Source organism: Mastigoproctus giganteus, chromosome 1, assembly GCF_048544385.1.
Source record: "Mastigoproctus giganteus isolate SK-2022 chromosome 1, ASM4854438v1, whole genome shotgun sequence".
NCBI classification, from domain to species: domain Eukaryota; kingdom Metazoa; phylum Arthropoda; class Arachnida; order Uropygi; family Thelyphonidae; genus Mastigoproctus; species Mastigoproctus giganteus.
The window spans coordinates 85,260,564-85,275,410 of NC_143575.1; the positions used below are offsets into that span (position 1 = coordinate 85,260,564).

A 14,847-nucleotide genomic window follows, 5' to 3' on the forward strand; every position below is an offset into this window, starting at 1 on the left:
TAAAGCATCTTTCTCAGTTCCTTTTTAAGTTTTTAGAAAGAAAAGTTTTTTACTAAAAAACATGAGAAATAGAAAAGTTTTCTTTATTTGCTGTCTTTAGTATTGATGAGCACGACAAATAACAGATAAACTTTACAAGAAATAGGTAAATGAAAGGAAGGTGACAATGGTTATTTTATTTTTTACATTTAATTTAAATATGATTTATTTTTATTTTCTTTTATTCATTTTTTTTGACTGATTCTACACAAGCTTTTACTTCCTTGTGTCATTTTGCTGATACTAATAATACTGATTGCTTCATATGGCTTGTTTAGTGCGTGCATTCTACAGAGATGTGGAGGAAATATGTAGGTTATTTCCTGATGTTGACATATAGGTGTTCCGATGAAAAGATTTTTGTGAAAGTGAGTCTTTGGTTGTTGAAGAAAACTGTACCTGGGCTTGCATTGTCTATTGATTCTGTTCTGACTAGGTGGGGAACAGATTTCTGCTACACTTTATTATACAGATAACTTTGACCTGGTAAAAAACATTATCAATAGCTTGAATGAAGAGATGCATCTTCAGTATTTATCCATGAAGCAATCATTGCCAAAGTCAATTAGCAATGATCTCTTGTTAATTGTTACTCACTTTTCAGACTTACTCAAATGCCATATCAGTTGAGTGGGACGAGACTTTGATGAATCTTTGAAGGTAGCTGCTGATATTATGATCGGGCCAGTGTCAATACTTTAAGTAACTGGATACAAAAAAGAAAATGCCACCTCTGCCCCACCCACGCACTTAGTCTCAGTATTTGGTGCCTAGATGTGACTATTCAGGATGCTGTTTTCAATGCCCAGATTGTATTAAAATTAGCTATGCCCCAGGCAAAAGGGTCATCGTAAGTGAAAAGTGTGATATTTTCTGATAATCAAGACTTAAAGAAACTAAAAACGTAAGTTATCGAAGGGCATTTGTTGAAATGAATATGAATTCCACAATTATAGCATTTTATGTATGTTCCAATCAAATCATTTTGCTTAAAGCAGAAAGAAAACTCTCTCTCTCTCTCTCATTAACATGTTTTCTCTGATTCTCTGAGAGCATGCAAAATTTCAGTTATGAAATTGAAGAAAATTAGGATTATATGTAACAAATGGTAGCAGTTGTTTGATTTTGTTCATTAAAAATGCTGTATTTGATCATTAATTAGTGACAGCATACATTAGGAGAAAGGGGTGGCTGCAACTTGAATTTTGATTTTTGAGATTTTTCTAGTTATTTGCTAGATTATGTTAACTAATGAAAAATAAGATACTTGAAGTTCACCCTATATAAACAAAAAAATTCATCCTTCTGCTCCTTACTTTGAGGAAGTCAGCAACCTTTTTTGTCAGTAAACTTCTGATTAAAATCTGGTATAGCCACAACTATTTCTTTTTTGTAGAAGGCATAACTAGGCCAGACAGGCCTGTACTCTCTCTTATCTCTCTGAAAACATTAAGTTTTTCTTTTTTTGTTATGCCAAAATAGTCTGCCTGTAGTTGCCATATAATTGAATTGATATGTTAATGTTGCTAAAAAATGCTAGGCAACATATTGAGTCACCAAATCCTAGTCTTTTTTTTTTTTTTTAATACAGTTGAGTAATTTACATTAGTCATATACCATTTTGACCAGAGATCTCCTTTAAAATAATAAACAGTTAAAGCAATACAGTGCATTTTTGATATATAACAGCCAAAAAACCAGTAATGTTTTTTATATATTTCCTTGTTACAATATCTTGTAAATTGGCTGTTTTTCCATTTAAAAGCTTATTATATTCAAGTTTATAACAGGTTTCACAAGATTTTTAATATCTACAAAGGGTACTAGGAAAGTTTTGCAATACAGCTTTGTTTATTTAATTTTTTCAAAGTAATTTCCTCTACATTCAATACACCTCTCCATCCTCCGAAACCAATCTTTAAACCAGTTCTGCCAAGTTTCACTAGGGAGTAAAGCACACTCGTTGTCCCAAGCCCGTACAAGGTCCTCATCACTGGAAAACCGCCTCCCTTTTAGCTTCATTTTCACATGCGGGAACAGTGCAAAGTCGCAGGGAGCAAGGTCTGGACTGTAGAGAGGGTGCTCAAGAAGTTTCAGTCCTGTCGTGTCAAATATTCGGTGCAGGCTTTGGCGCGGTGAGCTGGAGCACTATCGTGATGGAGGTACCAGATGTCCATTCTTGACTTTGGCCGCAGGTTCTTCATAGATCCAATGACTTTAGGCAGGCATTGTTCAGTATAACACTCAGCTGTGACTGTCTTCTGCGTGTCCAAAACGACACGTTCCACAATTCCACTCGATTTGAAAAATACAGCTATCATTTTCTTCTTTACAGATCGGGATTTTCTGACAATTACGGGTGTGTCGTCATCATCAAAGACCCAAACTTTGTTTTGAGCCTTGGTCGGCAGATCGTAATAGTACAGCCAAGTCTCGTCACCTGTCACAATGTTGTTCACATACCGAGATTGTCCCTTATCAAACTTTTTTAACATGTCCCGGCACCAAGTCACACGTCGTGTCATCTGCTCTTCAGTCAGTTGATGCGGCACCCAGAGAGACCAAAGTTTCTTCACGTGCAAATGATCTTGCAGAATCGAATCTTGCAGAATTGCTGGTGCATTTAGGCCCAAAGTATCCTCTATCTGTTGGTAGGTCACTCGCCTGTTTTCGTCAAGCATTTTCCTCACAGCAGTAACGTTTTCCTCCGTAACTGACGTTCGTGGCCTTCCCGGCCTCTCAGAATCCTCCAGAGTGAAATTTCCCCTTTGGAATTCTCTATACCACCTGAATATCGTTGTACGATGTGGACAATCATCATCTAGTGCAAGAGTCATTTCTTCTAAGCACTGGTCTATGGTTAAACCACGCACGAAATTATACTGCAAAACTGTCCTTATCTCATTTCGTGACCACGATGCCATCGCAAGCACTTTACACTCTCACTACTAATGAATAACTGAGCCCATCGACTTGGCGCGGTGGCTACTATGCACGTATGAACATGTTTCAACATGCAGCAACAAGCAGCTTCCTATGATTCATTGTTGCGTCATATTGCAAAACTTTCCTAGTACCCTTTGTAATTTTTCTTCTGTAGAATGCATTGAAAAAAAGCTTTGACAGTAAAACTGGGCTAATGAATTCATCTTTACTTCAGTTCAGGCTTGCCAATATTTTTCTATATTGAAAATTAAACTATTCATAAAGTTATAATCACATAAATCTGCACCTTTTCTCATCCATGTAAAGGCATAACAAAATGTGACATGTATCACAATGTGTTCATTGAGCTACTGAATTGCAAACAATCTGCACCCCAAACAAACTAATGTAAGTGTGGCTCTGCTGCATCTTGGTTCTTTGTTGAGCACTTGAGAATAGCATTGAATGCATGTCCCCATGAAAAGACCATCTAATTGATTTGCATTTTTGGCTTGCTGTGCAACAAGCTACACTAACAGTACAAGTTTGCAAGATTATGTTATTGCATGCTATTGATATCAGCATGTTGTATACCTGTAGTGACTAGGAGTAAACAATATTGTTGTGCCTGTGTACTAGGAGTAAACAACATTGCTTTATAGCAGTTTACAAGTACCAAGTAATTAAAGCAATTTATAATTATATAGCATTGAAATCCACCACAAGAATGTGAATCATGAGTTTGTGTTAATGATTACAGTATATTCATTTCTCTTACTTTTATGTTAAAGCCCAGTTTTGTGTATTGTTACAGAAGAGAATACATTTTTGTTCACTTACATAAAAATTATGCAAATTAAATGGAAACATCACTGAAAGAATGTTGTGTGATAATATATTACAAATATGCTTTTAATCTTGGTTCTCTAGGTATTCCATGACTCAGTTGTTTGAAGTAGTATCGGGTGTGGAAAACTATCAGCAATTTGTCCCGTGGTGTACACGTTCTGTAGTTACCAAAAGACGCCCTGATTATTTAAGAGCTGATATGGAAATTGGATTTAGTCCTTTTGTTGAACGCTATACATCTTCTGTTACATTAGCTAGGCCACATTTAGTGAGAGTAAGTATATTAGTAATTAATAAGTTTTTAATAAATAATTAGTAATTATTATTATTACTAGCCATATAGTGCAAGAAAGCCTGAGGCTTGCTGCACCAGCTAAAAAAATTTCCGAGTTACCCTGAGAGAGAGAGAGAGAGAGAGAGAGAGAGAGAGAGAGAGAGAGAGAGAGAGAGAGAGAGAGAGAGAGAGAGTGTGTGTCAGAAGGGAATCATCAAAAAAGAGAAGAATGATAATATCCAGCTCAGGACCCTGGGTGACAAGCCTATACTCACCAGATGTGAGCCCCTGGGGATATTAGTAAGTATATTAGCAATAGCATTGAATATATATAATGTTTTTAATCTTTTAACAATATTTATATACATAGTGTGTGTGTGTGTGTGTGTGTGTGTGTGTGTGTGTGTGTGTGTGTGTGTGTGTGTGTGTGTGTGTGTGTGTGTGTGTGTGTGTGTGTGTGTGTGTGCGCGCACGCGCGCATGGTAAGTACTGAAATCTGTTAAAGAAAGGCAGTATTGTCTTTTGGTAAGCAGAATTCAGAAAAACTGGAAATGTTTTACAGAAATTAAAAAAAAAAAAAAAAAAAGTTGAGCACCTGTCAGGTGACTTGCCAACATTTTGTATGCCACCACTACCAGGTTAAAGTGAGAGGGTAGTATGTACTATAGGGTTTTGTGAGGGTGGGGTGAGTTCAATGCAGAAGCTAAGATCAAATTAATTTTTATACTTCTGCATTTGATTTTTAATTGCAGGATCATTCCACTGAAGACCAGTACAGAGAACTTGGTGCTAAGGCTGGGCAGAAGTTCATCTTCAGACAAATACATTATCCACATTTCTAAGTTGTTAAAATCTTTTGTAGATTTAAAAAGATTTTAAATCACTAGAAAAAGCAAATGTGCTATAAATTTATAAATCTGAGACACTGCCAGGACAGCTGTTTCAAAGCTATTGGTTTCTCATCAGCATGCAGGGTAGTCTCTATTAGCAAACATATACCAAACTGTGAATAATGTATTTTGTGTAAGTGAACAGACAAGCACTGCATAATATTAAAACTTCCCTTTTTAAACACATACATTGTGTGTACCTTTTAACCTCTAGAATTGGGCTACATTTGTCCTATGAAATATAACCATGAAACCCTGTATTATCATTTTATGTGTTTGTTATATCATTTATGAATAATTTCTTGTAAATGGCAAAAATTAAGTAATGGTGCCATTCAAAAGGGTGATCAGATAAATGCACATATGAAAAAAGCCCACACAAATTCCGCATAGAAAAAACCCCCACTGTCATAAATGCTCACACAGATGAATGCTCACATTATTTTTACTTAACAAAAAACAAATTATTTCATATTTTCAAAACACCAACACAATGTTGAATTTATATATTTTATTTCTACTTCTATATGATATATTTTAATATAACTTTTGATATAAAACTTGATTTTAATATAAAGTAGAATATTCTCACATACTCACCAGACTTCGGTACTATGTGTAAATTAGATGTAAATGTTTGTAAGGGAAATTACAGGAAATAAAATGCTCTGGTTTTATTGCAACTAAACCAAAATGCCTTTTATTTTATTTATAAAAATATATTTTCTCTGTCTCTTACAAAAGTGAACAGTCAACACTTTTTGGTTTTTTATCAACAAACAACTAATTCAGACATATTTCATTGATTTATTTATTTATCAAGGATTTGAATAGAATTTTCATTACTGTAAGTTAGCCAATCTCTGCAAGTATTTCAGTTTGTCTTCTGCCTGCTCATATTCCTGCATAAAAGTGGCAACAAAGTCATGCAGTGCATTATATCTTCTCTTAACCTCTAGATGACCAGCCTGTGCAATTAAATTAGCCAGTGCGAATCTGTGGCAAGCCAGGTCCCTCTTCAGTCCAGAAAACAAAAACCACACGCTGGGATGACTGCAGTAGAATAGGGAATTAAGTGCATTGTGAAATCCCTCACAGCAGTTTGTAGTTTTAGGCAACCGTTCAAGAGCTGCATCATGATGATTCCATATTCTTATTGGAAACCTGGGATCTCTACCTGCCACACCCTCAATGTATGTGGAAAAGAAGTACATGAGCACCTCATTATAGCTATCTTTGCCTGGAAATGTGGTGGCAAGCTCATAAAAGACATTCCTCACATCATGGACTGGGACAAAGGTTAATGTAGCAAGAGACTTCAGCTTGAGTTTTATATTTATCAGTTTCAAATTCATTCTTCAAGCCAACATTGCTGAGTTTCCTGATGATACTCTGACACAGATGGAAATAGCACCCTTTGACCTCAGCATGTGGAAATGCAATCCTAACTGCATTCATGCAAGCCTTCTCAAAATCCACTAAAGCCTTTTGAGGCACCAAATTTGGAACCAACAGCTTCATGATTTCAAACATTCTATTATTCAAGTTCTTTTTCTGTAACAAAATGTAAATACATGGCGGATATAGGTGGATGAGTTACCCACCTTGGCATACCACATATACAGTTGGTAAAACATGTTTGGAACTTTATCAAAAGTACCATCTCCATAAATTGTATCTTTGTTCAATTGAACCAAGAGTTCTTTATCACCTAAAACCAGAGTTCTGTCTGGTTCATCCACACCTGAATCCTGAAGTATCAGTTGACGGTACTTCTCAGAAATGTCAAAATTTATTGTTGTTGGATTAGGCAAATGACTGTCTTTTCTGTGAGTGAGATTTCTCGCAAGGGATGATTGTTTAGGCATATGGGCCAGTACATCGTTACTCAACTCTGACAACACATTCCCCATCACATTGCGAAGTAGAACTAACTACTCTCATGTATTGACTCATTTTGCTTCTGGCAACGTTGGCTTCTGCTTTTTGAGGACAGGAATCATGACAACGTTCAGTTGGTGGTTGTACTCTGTGGTCATCTTTTGTCTTCATAACTGAATGACAATTGAGGGTACAGCAGGTAGAGATCCCTAGCTTCCAGTAAGAATATGGCATCATCATGATGCAGCTCTTGAACGGTCGCCTAAAACTACAAACTGCTGTGGGGGGTTTTGCAATGTGCTTAATTCCCTATTCCACTGCAGTCATCCCAGCGTGTGGTTTTTATTTGCTGGACTGAAGAGGGACCTGGCTTGCCACAGATTGACACTGGCTAATTTAATTGCACAGGCAGATCATCTAGAGGTGAAGAGAAGATATGATGCACTGCATGACTTGGTTGCCACTTTTGTGCAGAAATATGAGCAGGTAGAAACTGAAATACTTGCAGAGATTGGCTAACTTCCAGTTAATGAAAATTCTATTCAAATCCTTGACAAATAAATAAATCACTGAAATGTGTCTGAATTAGTTGTTTGTTGATAAAAAACCAAAAAGTGTTGACTGTTCACTTTGTAAGACAGAGAAAAAAATAAATTTATTTTTATAAATAAAATAAAAGGCATTTTTATTTAGTTGCAGTGAAACCAAAGCATTTTATTTCCTGTAATTTCCCTTACAAACATTTTACATCCAAATATTCTACTTTATATTAAAATCAAAAGTTATATTAAAATACATTGCATAGAAGTAGAAATAAAATATATAAATTCAACATTTTGTTCCATTTTGAAATATGAAATAATTTGTTTTTTGTAAACTAAAAATAATGTGAGCATTATTTTTAGTTTATAAATCCGTGTGGGTATTTTTCATGTGAGCATTTATGACGGGGAATTTTCGTGTGGGCTTTTGTCAGTGAACCCATTCAAAACTATGAGACTCCTTTTTGGTTGATAAGATGATAATCTTTATCTATGACCATGTCTTGATACTGCACAGCCACTGAAATTGATTATTTCTTCTACTTATAAACAGTGGATAATCAGTGATCAGTTGATAAGCTACAAAAATAAAGACACAATAAATGTGGTCCACCAGTCAGCTTTTTCAAAGTAAATTCCCTAAACATTTCAGATTTATCTTATTTGATATTTGGCTAGTGCTGATAGAATTATTTTGAGCAGTGACACTTCAAGCACAAGCAGAGCATGCTCCAACTAGGAACCGTGCGTTTGTTTGGGCTCGTGCACAATGTAAAACTGTAAATTGCTGTGGTGCTGCAAAATCCATAGAGACCTTGCATTGTTATCTTTCCTGAACCTCACACAAACTGAAGCCACCTCTTGCTATGAATGATAAGTAACAATAAAAGTAAGATCGCATGCAGTGTGTGAAATCTTTGCTGCTTAGATGGTTGCAGATCAAAATTCAGTAAATTACACTTAAAATTAAGACAAGTGGAAAGTCAAGGAATTATTAGTATTTTGTAAAATTGTTCTTGATCCATTCTATACCTAATTAATTGTCTATAATAAATTATTTGGATACATAGTATTCATAATGTATAGTATACCTAAATAACAAACCAATGATGAATTATATTTGAAAAAAATGCAAGTTTTTTTTTTTTTTTTTTTTTTGTGATACCACAGGCCTGCTGTACAGATGGACGTTTATTTAACCACTTGGAAACAACGTGGCATTTTGGTCCAGGACTACCTAACAACCCTAGAACATGCACATTAGATTTCAAAGTAAGTGAATTATTTGTTTATCATATTTATTAATCCTTTCAGAAGTTGAACATGTTGATCTACATCCTACATGTAGATCAACATGTTTAGGCTCTGGAGAGTAAATATGTACATTACCTAAAAGCTTGAAGGTCAGTTCAAATAAGTGTGCATTCACATACAAGATCTAATGATTTAATTCACAAGTACGGAGTAAAGTTGAGAAAAAGCCAAGAGTTAGGATTGAAATTCAAAGTGTCTGCAATCCTGCACGGATGCATTAGGAGGAAGTACACAAAGAGAGCTTTGTCAACCAATTTGGTCCTGGAAAGATTGTGCAAGGCTCATGGGGTAGAATTTTTCTCTGCATGTGTGCTTGTTAACAGGAGAGAGACTGTATTTATAGAGGCAAGATACGCTTAAATAAAAGGGGTGAAAGATTATTTGCTGAAGCTATGGTCAGAAAACTGCTGGCCAGGAGGGGTAGACTGACTAATAGATTAACAACAGCCACTGGCAGATATATAAGTGATTCTTGCACTACTTCTGTTGGAACATGTAGCAGCCTGGAAAATGAGGTGTCAGGGATTTCAAGGCCTGCTAGGGTTCTTTGTGAAACAAGCAAATATGTCAGCTATGTTAGGGTTACTAAGAGTGAAAACAGGTGTGTGTATACTTGAATGTACACCAATGCTTAGGAGGACAGTGAACAAATTTGATGAACTGGTTAGGTCGTCAAATGCAGACATTGTGGGGGTATTGAACACATGGTGTCACTCGGATATAAGAGATGCAGAACTTGAATATGGGGAGTACATGTGTACAGAAAGGACATAGTGTAGTGTTGATTGTCAAGGGGCAATCCAAAGTGTATAACCAGGGGTTATGCACTTAGTTAAAAGTTGGATGCTATTTGGTTTTTAGGAGCATTAGCAACTAAGGCCATATTGCTCCGGGATATGCAGTGGTCATCCCTGACCTTTCCGCATCCTCCGTATTTGGTGGTGACGGGCTCGAACCCCGGTCTAATCAAGAAGCGTGTGCTACGCACTGCTGCTCTTTCCCACCTGGCTACGGAGGCGCCCACTTAGTTAAAAAGTACATAAGATCTAAGGATGGCCAGTGCAATGTGGAGTCGGTCTGATGGAAAACAAAAATGAGGTTAGGAGTGTGTTATAGACCTAATGACTGTAATTAGCAACTGCTAGCTCCAGAGAGATACAATTAGGCCAGTAAATCAAAATGTCTTATAATGGGGAATTTTAACTTTCCAGATATTGATTGGAACTTCTAAGTTGGTCACTCACACAATTGGATGACTCTATCCTACACTAGCATGTTAGGTAATGTGAGAAAACAATACTCATCCAATTATACTAGTTGCCAAAATAAACTTTTTTTTTTTTTTTTTTTGCTCCCTCTTAAAATTTGTGGTGATTGTTGTAGATTTGATGTTGCTGAATTCAAATATGGCAACCATATTACTGTAACATTTTTGCCAATTTTAAGGGAGAAGGGATTTGAGGGAAAAAGCAAGTTTCTAGTAAAAAAAAGTATTTCATATATTTTAAGAAAATGTTTCATACAGTACTAAATATTGAACAATGGGTCTGTTAACCTTATTCTATTTACAGAAATGTTTGTTTGTCTGATAACAAAACACTTATTTTGTTGTTTTTTAATCATCCATTGGAGTCTCCCATACGAGATTACAACAGTAGTCTGCCAACATATTTGGACTCCATTTTCCCTGGGATCTTTATTCCATTTGAGAATTATCTTGGTGAAATCTCTATGTTTATTGGAGACCACTTCCAAGTTTTCAGGAAAAAAGTCTAAATGGGAATGTAGTAAATGAACATTTACTACATTCCCATTTAACATATGTTGCATCCCTTTAACATGTTGCATCCCAATTCTTTGTATGCTAAAATTAGTTGATCCACTATTTCACTGTAATTTTGTGATTTCTCATTGCCTAAAAATGTTCTAGCAGATGTTTTTGAATACCTTCCAGGCTATTATTTTTATAGCATTTAATTTTTTAGCAAATTCCTCATCTTGGAATAGCAGATTTGGATGACCCATAAAAATTCTTTTTTATTTTGGCTCACTGATTCGAGGAAATTGCCCCAAATAGGAAAATCCTTTTCCTTTTTTCATCCATTGCTTTCACAAATATTTTTTATCAAACCTAGCTTGGTGTGCAATGGAAGTAAATAGATTTTTGACATCCACCAAAGGAGGATGTGCTACATTTTTCTGGCCTGGTATAGTTTCTGAATGGTCTGGCCATTTTTTTACCCTGTAGTGGCAATCCTTTGCTCAGCTGTCCCACTTGCACAAAAAGCAGCAGTATTTATTGTAACCACCTTGCAACCCAATCAGCAAAGCTGCAACTTTTATGTCAGCACAGATATTCCATTTGTATTCTTAATAGCATTTTTTTTTTTTTGCAAAAGAACCTTCTTGAACGTTTCTTTCATGTGAACTGGGCCAATGGTATAGATGAATACTTATTTCTATTATGGAGTAAAACTGCTTTCAAATTGACCTTGGATGAATCAATGAAAAGCCTCCACTGCTCAGGGACGTGCTCCACATGGAACTCTTTCTTAATCCCTAGACATTGTTACAATAAACCAAAGCACCATCCACGGAGTAATAAAGCATTATGTTAGATTGCCTCTTCCTATAAAAAGACATTCATGCATTCATTTTTCATTTCATTTATTTGTGTACACACAATTATTACATATATATACACACACACACGCAATATTTACAAAAAGATATATATACAATTTTATATACATTAACATTCTCGTTACACATATATGAGACATTATATTATACCTCCTGGTGCACTTCGTACGTGTATCCCAGAGTCAAGGGCGGCTCCTAGGCAAAAGCCCATCTCCACCTAGTTCATCTGTTTTGGCGTAGAACCTCAACAAATCTAGCCTAAAAACATGTGCGAGGTATTTTACCACCGCCAATATAAGAGCTGTTGCCCAGTGCCCTTCTGTAGGCCCAGGTTTACGTTATGTATTTGTGCCGAATGTACAAGTCCCGCACCCACTGGATGTAGTGCAATACCAGTGGGTGTCAACAAATGAATTACTGCTGCAGAACTTCCACAAATTATCCTCACTTACACTCACTAATTATTATATTAAACAGATATATACAATAATTTTTTTTTTTTTAAATATGCTCAGTCTCTCTGAATTACTGAGAACCAAGAAAACAATATAACATACATAATACGATAGAACCAATATAACATACATAATATGATAGAACCAATATGACATAAATCTTGTCAATAACAATTTGCCAAAATCAGTGCAACATTAATTAACATAAATCAACACAATAGCAATCCATATAAGTCAACACAATAACAATTAACTTAAATCTTCTGTTTACACTTAAACCTTTTGTCTTTTGGTCATTTGTGAAGTCAATTCCCAGAAGAAGCTGAAGTTCTTAGCTGAGTCCTCAATATGAAAACTGATCTTGAGAAGGTTTGCAGAGCAGTAAAGTTATTATGGTCTTCAACTAAGATATTTACATTGTTCTCCAATAAGTTTAGATCCGCAGACATTAAATCCGTTCTAAGTTGAGAGTACAATGGACAGTTCACAAGTACATGAATCCATGTTTCATATTCCCCACATGTGCAGTACGGATCAGGCTCCAGGCCACGCTCAAATAACTTAGCCCGGAGGGACCCATGCCCTGTTAGCAGATGAGAAGTTGTCATAGAAGGTCTAAACCATGAAATATCTCCAGGGGGTTGTTGAGAATTCCACTTGCGCAATATACATTCTTGTTACAAGCCCAAATTCGTTCTCATCCCATCTTTTTTGCCAGACAACAGTAAATTCCTTCCAAAGCCTTTTCTTCTCCCTTTTAAAGTCGCTGGCTGGATCAGTCGTAATTCCAAGAATTGTCTTAGACTCTCCTTTTTTTAGGTAGTAAATCAAACCCCAAAAAGCAATATATAAATCTACAGGAATCGTACCACCAAGTATTTGGAGTGTGTTGTTTTAAACAGTCATTGGAATATTATTGATCATCAAAAGAACTGATCTTTGTGTGGAAATAAGTTCCTATAAAAAGACACCCTGACACCCTTTTTAAGAAGATTCCATGCTAAAGCCATGATCCTAGGAATTCAGCCTTGGATTTGGAGAGGTCCAAAAATCTAGCCAAATCATTCAATTCTGCCTGAGTGATTAGATGCAGCTTTGCAGTATCGAGAATTGAAAAGTCTGGATCTGTACTTGTTCTGGGTTCTGCATCTTCTGGGGACTCCTTTTCTAATCCTCAATCAGAGTCATGTCCATAAGTTTCTGGTGGCTTTGGAACTGGCATTGTATCATCATGAAAAACCACCCTTAGAGGAGAAGGTATGTTGGGATACTCTTTCTGCTTGGATTTCCCAGAAAAACCAGAAATATTTGTCGTGCAAAAGTAACAATGGCTTATGTGGTCTCGAGGTTCCTGCCACATCACCAGAATAGCAAAAGGCATTGATTTATGATTACTTCTAAGCCAGCCTATTTATGTCCTTGAACATGAGCTACAAGGAATCTTTGGAGCGCATACTTTATCTTGTTCTCCAACCTTACATCCAAAATAGAGTTCATAGGCTTTTCTCACAAGCTATGACAGTAGCTTCCACTAAGATTTTAATACCACTTCTCCACAATTGTAGCAAAAGCTATCAGGCTTATTTCAGCAAGAACATGATATATTTTATGTACAGTTGAGATACGTGCACATAGAGAACACAAGTAAGAAACTGTAGACTTTTAATTTCAAATTTAAACACATTTCACAATTTACACTTATGCACACAACACTTGTTTATAAACACTAATTCACCAAAATACTTGTTCACCACACATTCTCTGAAACATATACACTTTCTGAAATACAAAAATGCTTGCTTGATGCAGATTCCACTCATGTATATACTGGTAAAGAAGTTTCTAGAAGGTTCAATGTTTCCAGAGAACTCCGTCAAGTTCTAGACCATTCCAGAACATTCTTGAATGTTATAGAAAGTTTCTGAATGCTCTAATCTCCCAAATGTTCTAGAGAAAAAAAAAATAATAAAAAAAATACATAAAATAGAAAAGATAATTAAACCAACTATAGGTCTTGGTTTTCTGTCATTAACCTACAATACAGAACTGTTGACAAACAACCTGGGCCAACTGATTCAGAGTTGGATGTTTTGCATATACATTCACACATGAATTTTTTTTTTTTAGGGATAGGAATCCAGAAGTGTATCAGATTCTAACAGGGAGCTGAATAATTTTGTGATAACTGAAAAGAAAGTGGAAGAGAAATTGAAGCACCAGAGGTGGAAAGAATCTCTCCAATTATAATAAGGTAGGCAGCAAAAAAGGTCAAACCTTTAGCAATTGCTATGATAGCATCCTTGGATCAAGGTCTTTATGGACTGGAGATGCAAATGTATCCCCAGTTCACAAAGGGGGATTGAAGGGTGACTTGAGTAATTACGGACCTGTTAGCTTAACTTCTATTCCAGGAAAAAAGTAAAGGAGTCATTAGTTAAAGAAGTAATGCAGGCAGGACCCGCAAGACAGGAGTGCACTTATACTGCAGTCACAGCATGCATATGTTAAGCCACAATTGCATCTGAATAAATACGACTGGATACTAGGACACAGTAAAAAAAAAGGAACTGGATGGGAAAAAAATATATTTTTGACATCATATATTTAGATTTCAGAAAATCTTTTGATACTGTTGCAAATAAAGACTGCTGTGCAAATTGGACCAGAGTGCCATTAAGGGAAAGTTACTGCTATGAATAAAATGGGTGGTTTCAGTAGGAGAAGTTGTTATTAGTGGCATCCCCAGTGATTCAGTGCTTCGCTGGTTGTTTTTGATATTGATGAAGGTATATGCCTGTTTGTAAAGGATACAAAGGTTAACATGGTGGCTAATGACAGTAATCAGGATATGCTACTGCAGCAAGATCTACATGAATTAGACATATGAATGACATCGCTCCTCAGTACACATCATGTCATGTGCAACTAACTATTCGTCGTTTATTAGTGGACTGTCCTCACCTTCTCAAATATCCACTCAGACATCTTTAAATCATGTGCTAATGCACAGTCTTCACTAACATTAATGCATATTC

The 14,847-nt window shown here is 36.0% G+C and overlaps 1 protein-coding gene across 2 annotated transcripts in view; it reads left to right on the top strand.

Annotated features, from left to right (window-relative positions):
• The window catches only part of LOC150090959 (coenzyme Q-binding protein COQ10 homolog B, mitochondrial), a 72,070-nt gene that overhangs the window by 10,861 nt on the left and 46,362 nt on the right, over positions 1 to 14,847 (top strand). For both annotated transcript variants that reach the window (XM_090373620.1, XM_090373612.1), the window contains exons 3-4: positions 3,895 to 4,087; positions 8,571 to 8,672. In XM_090373620.1, coding sequence (XP_090229746.1) covers positions 3,895 to 4,087; positions 8,571 to 8,672 — 295 coding nt within the window. The remainder of the gene's footprint in view (positions 1 to 3,894; positions 4,088 to 8,570; positions 8,673 to 14,847) is intronic.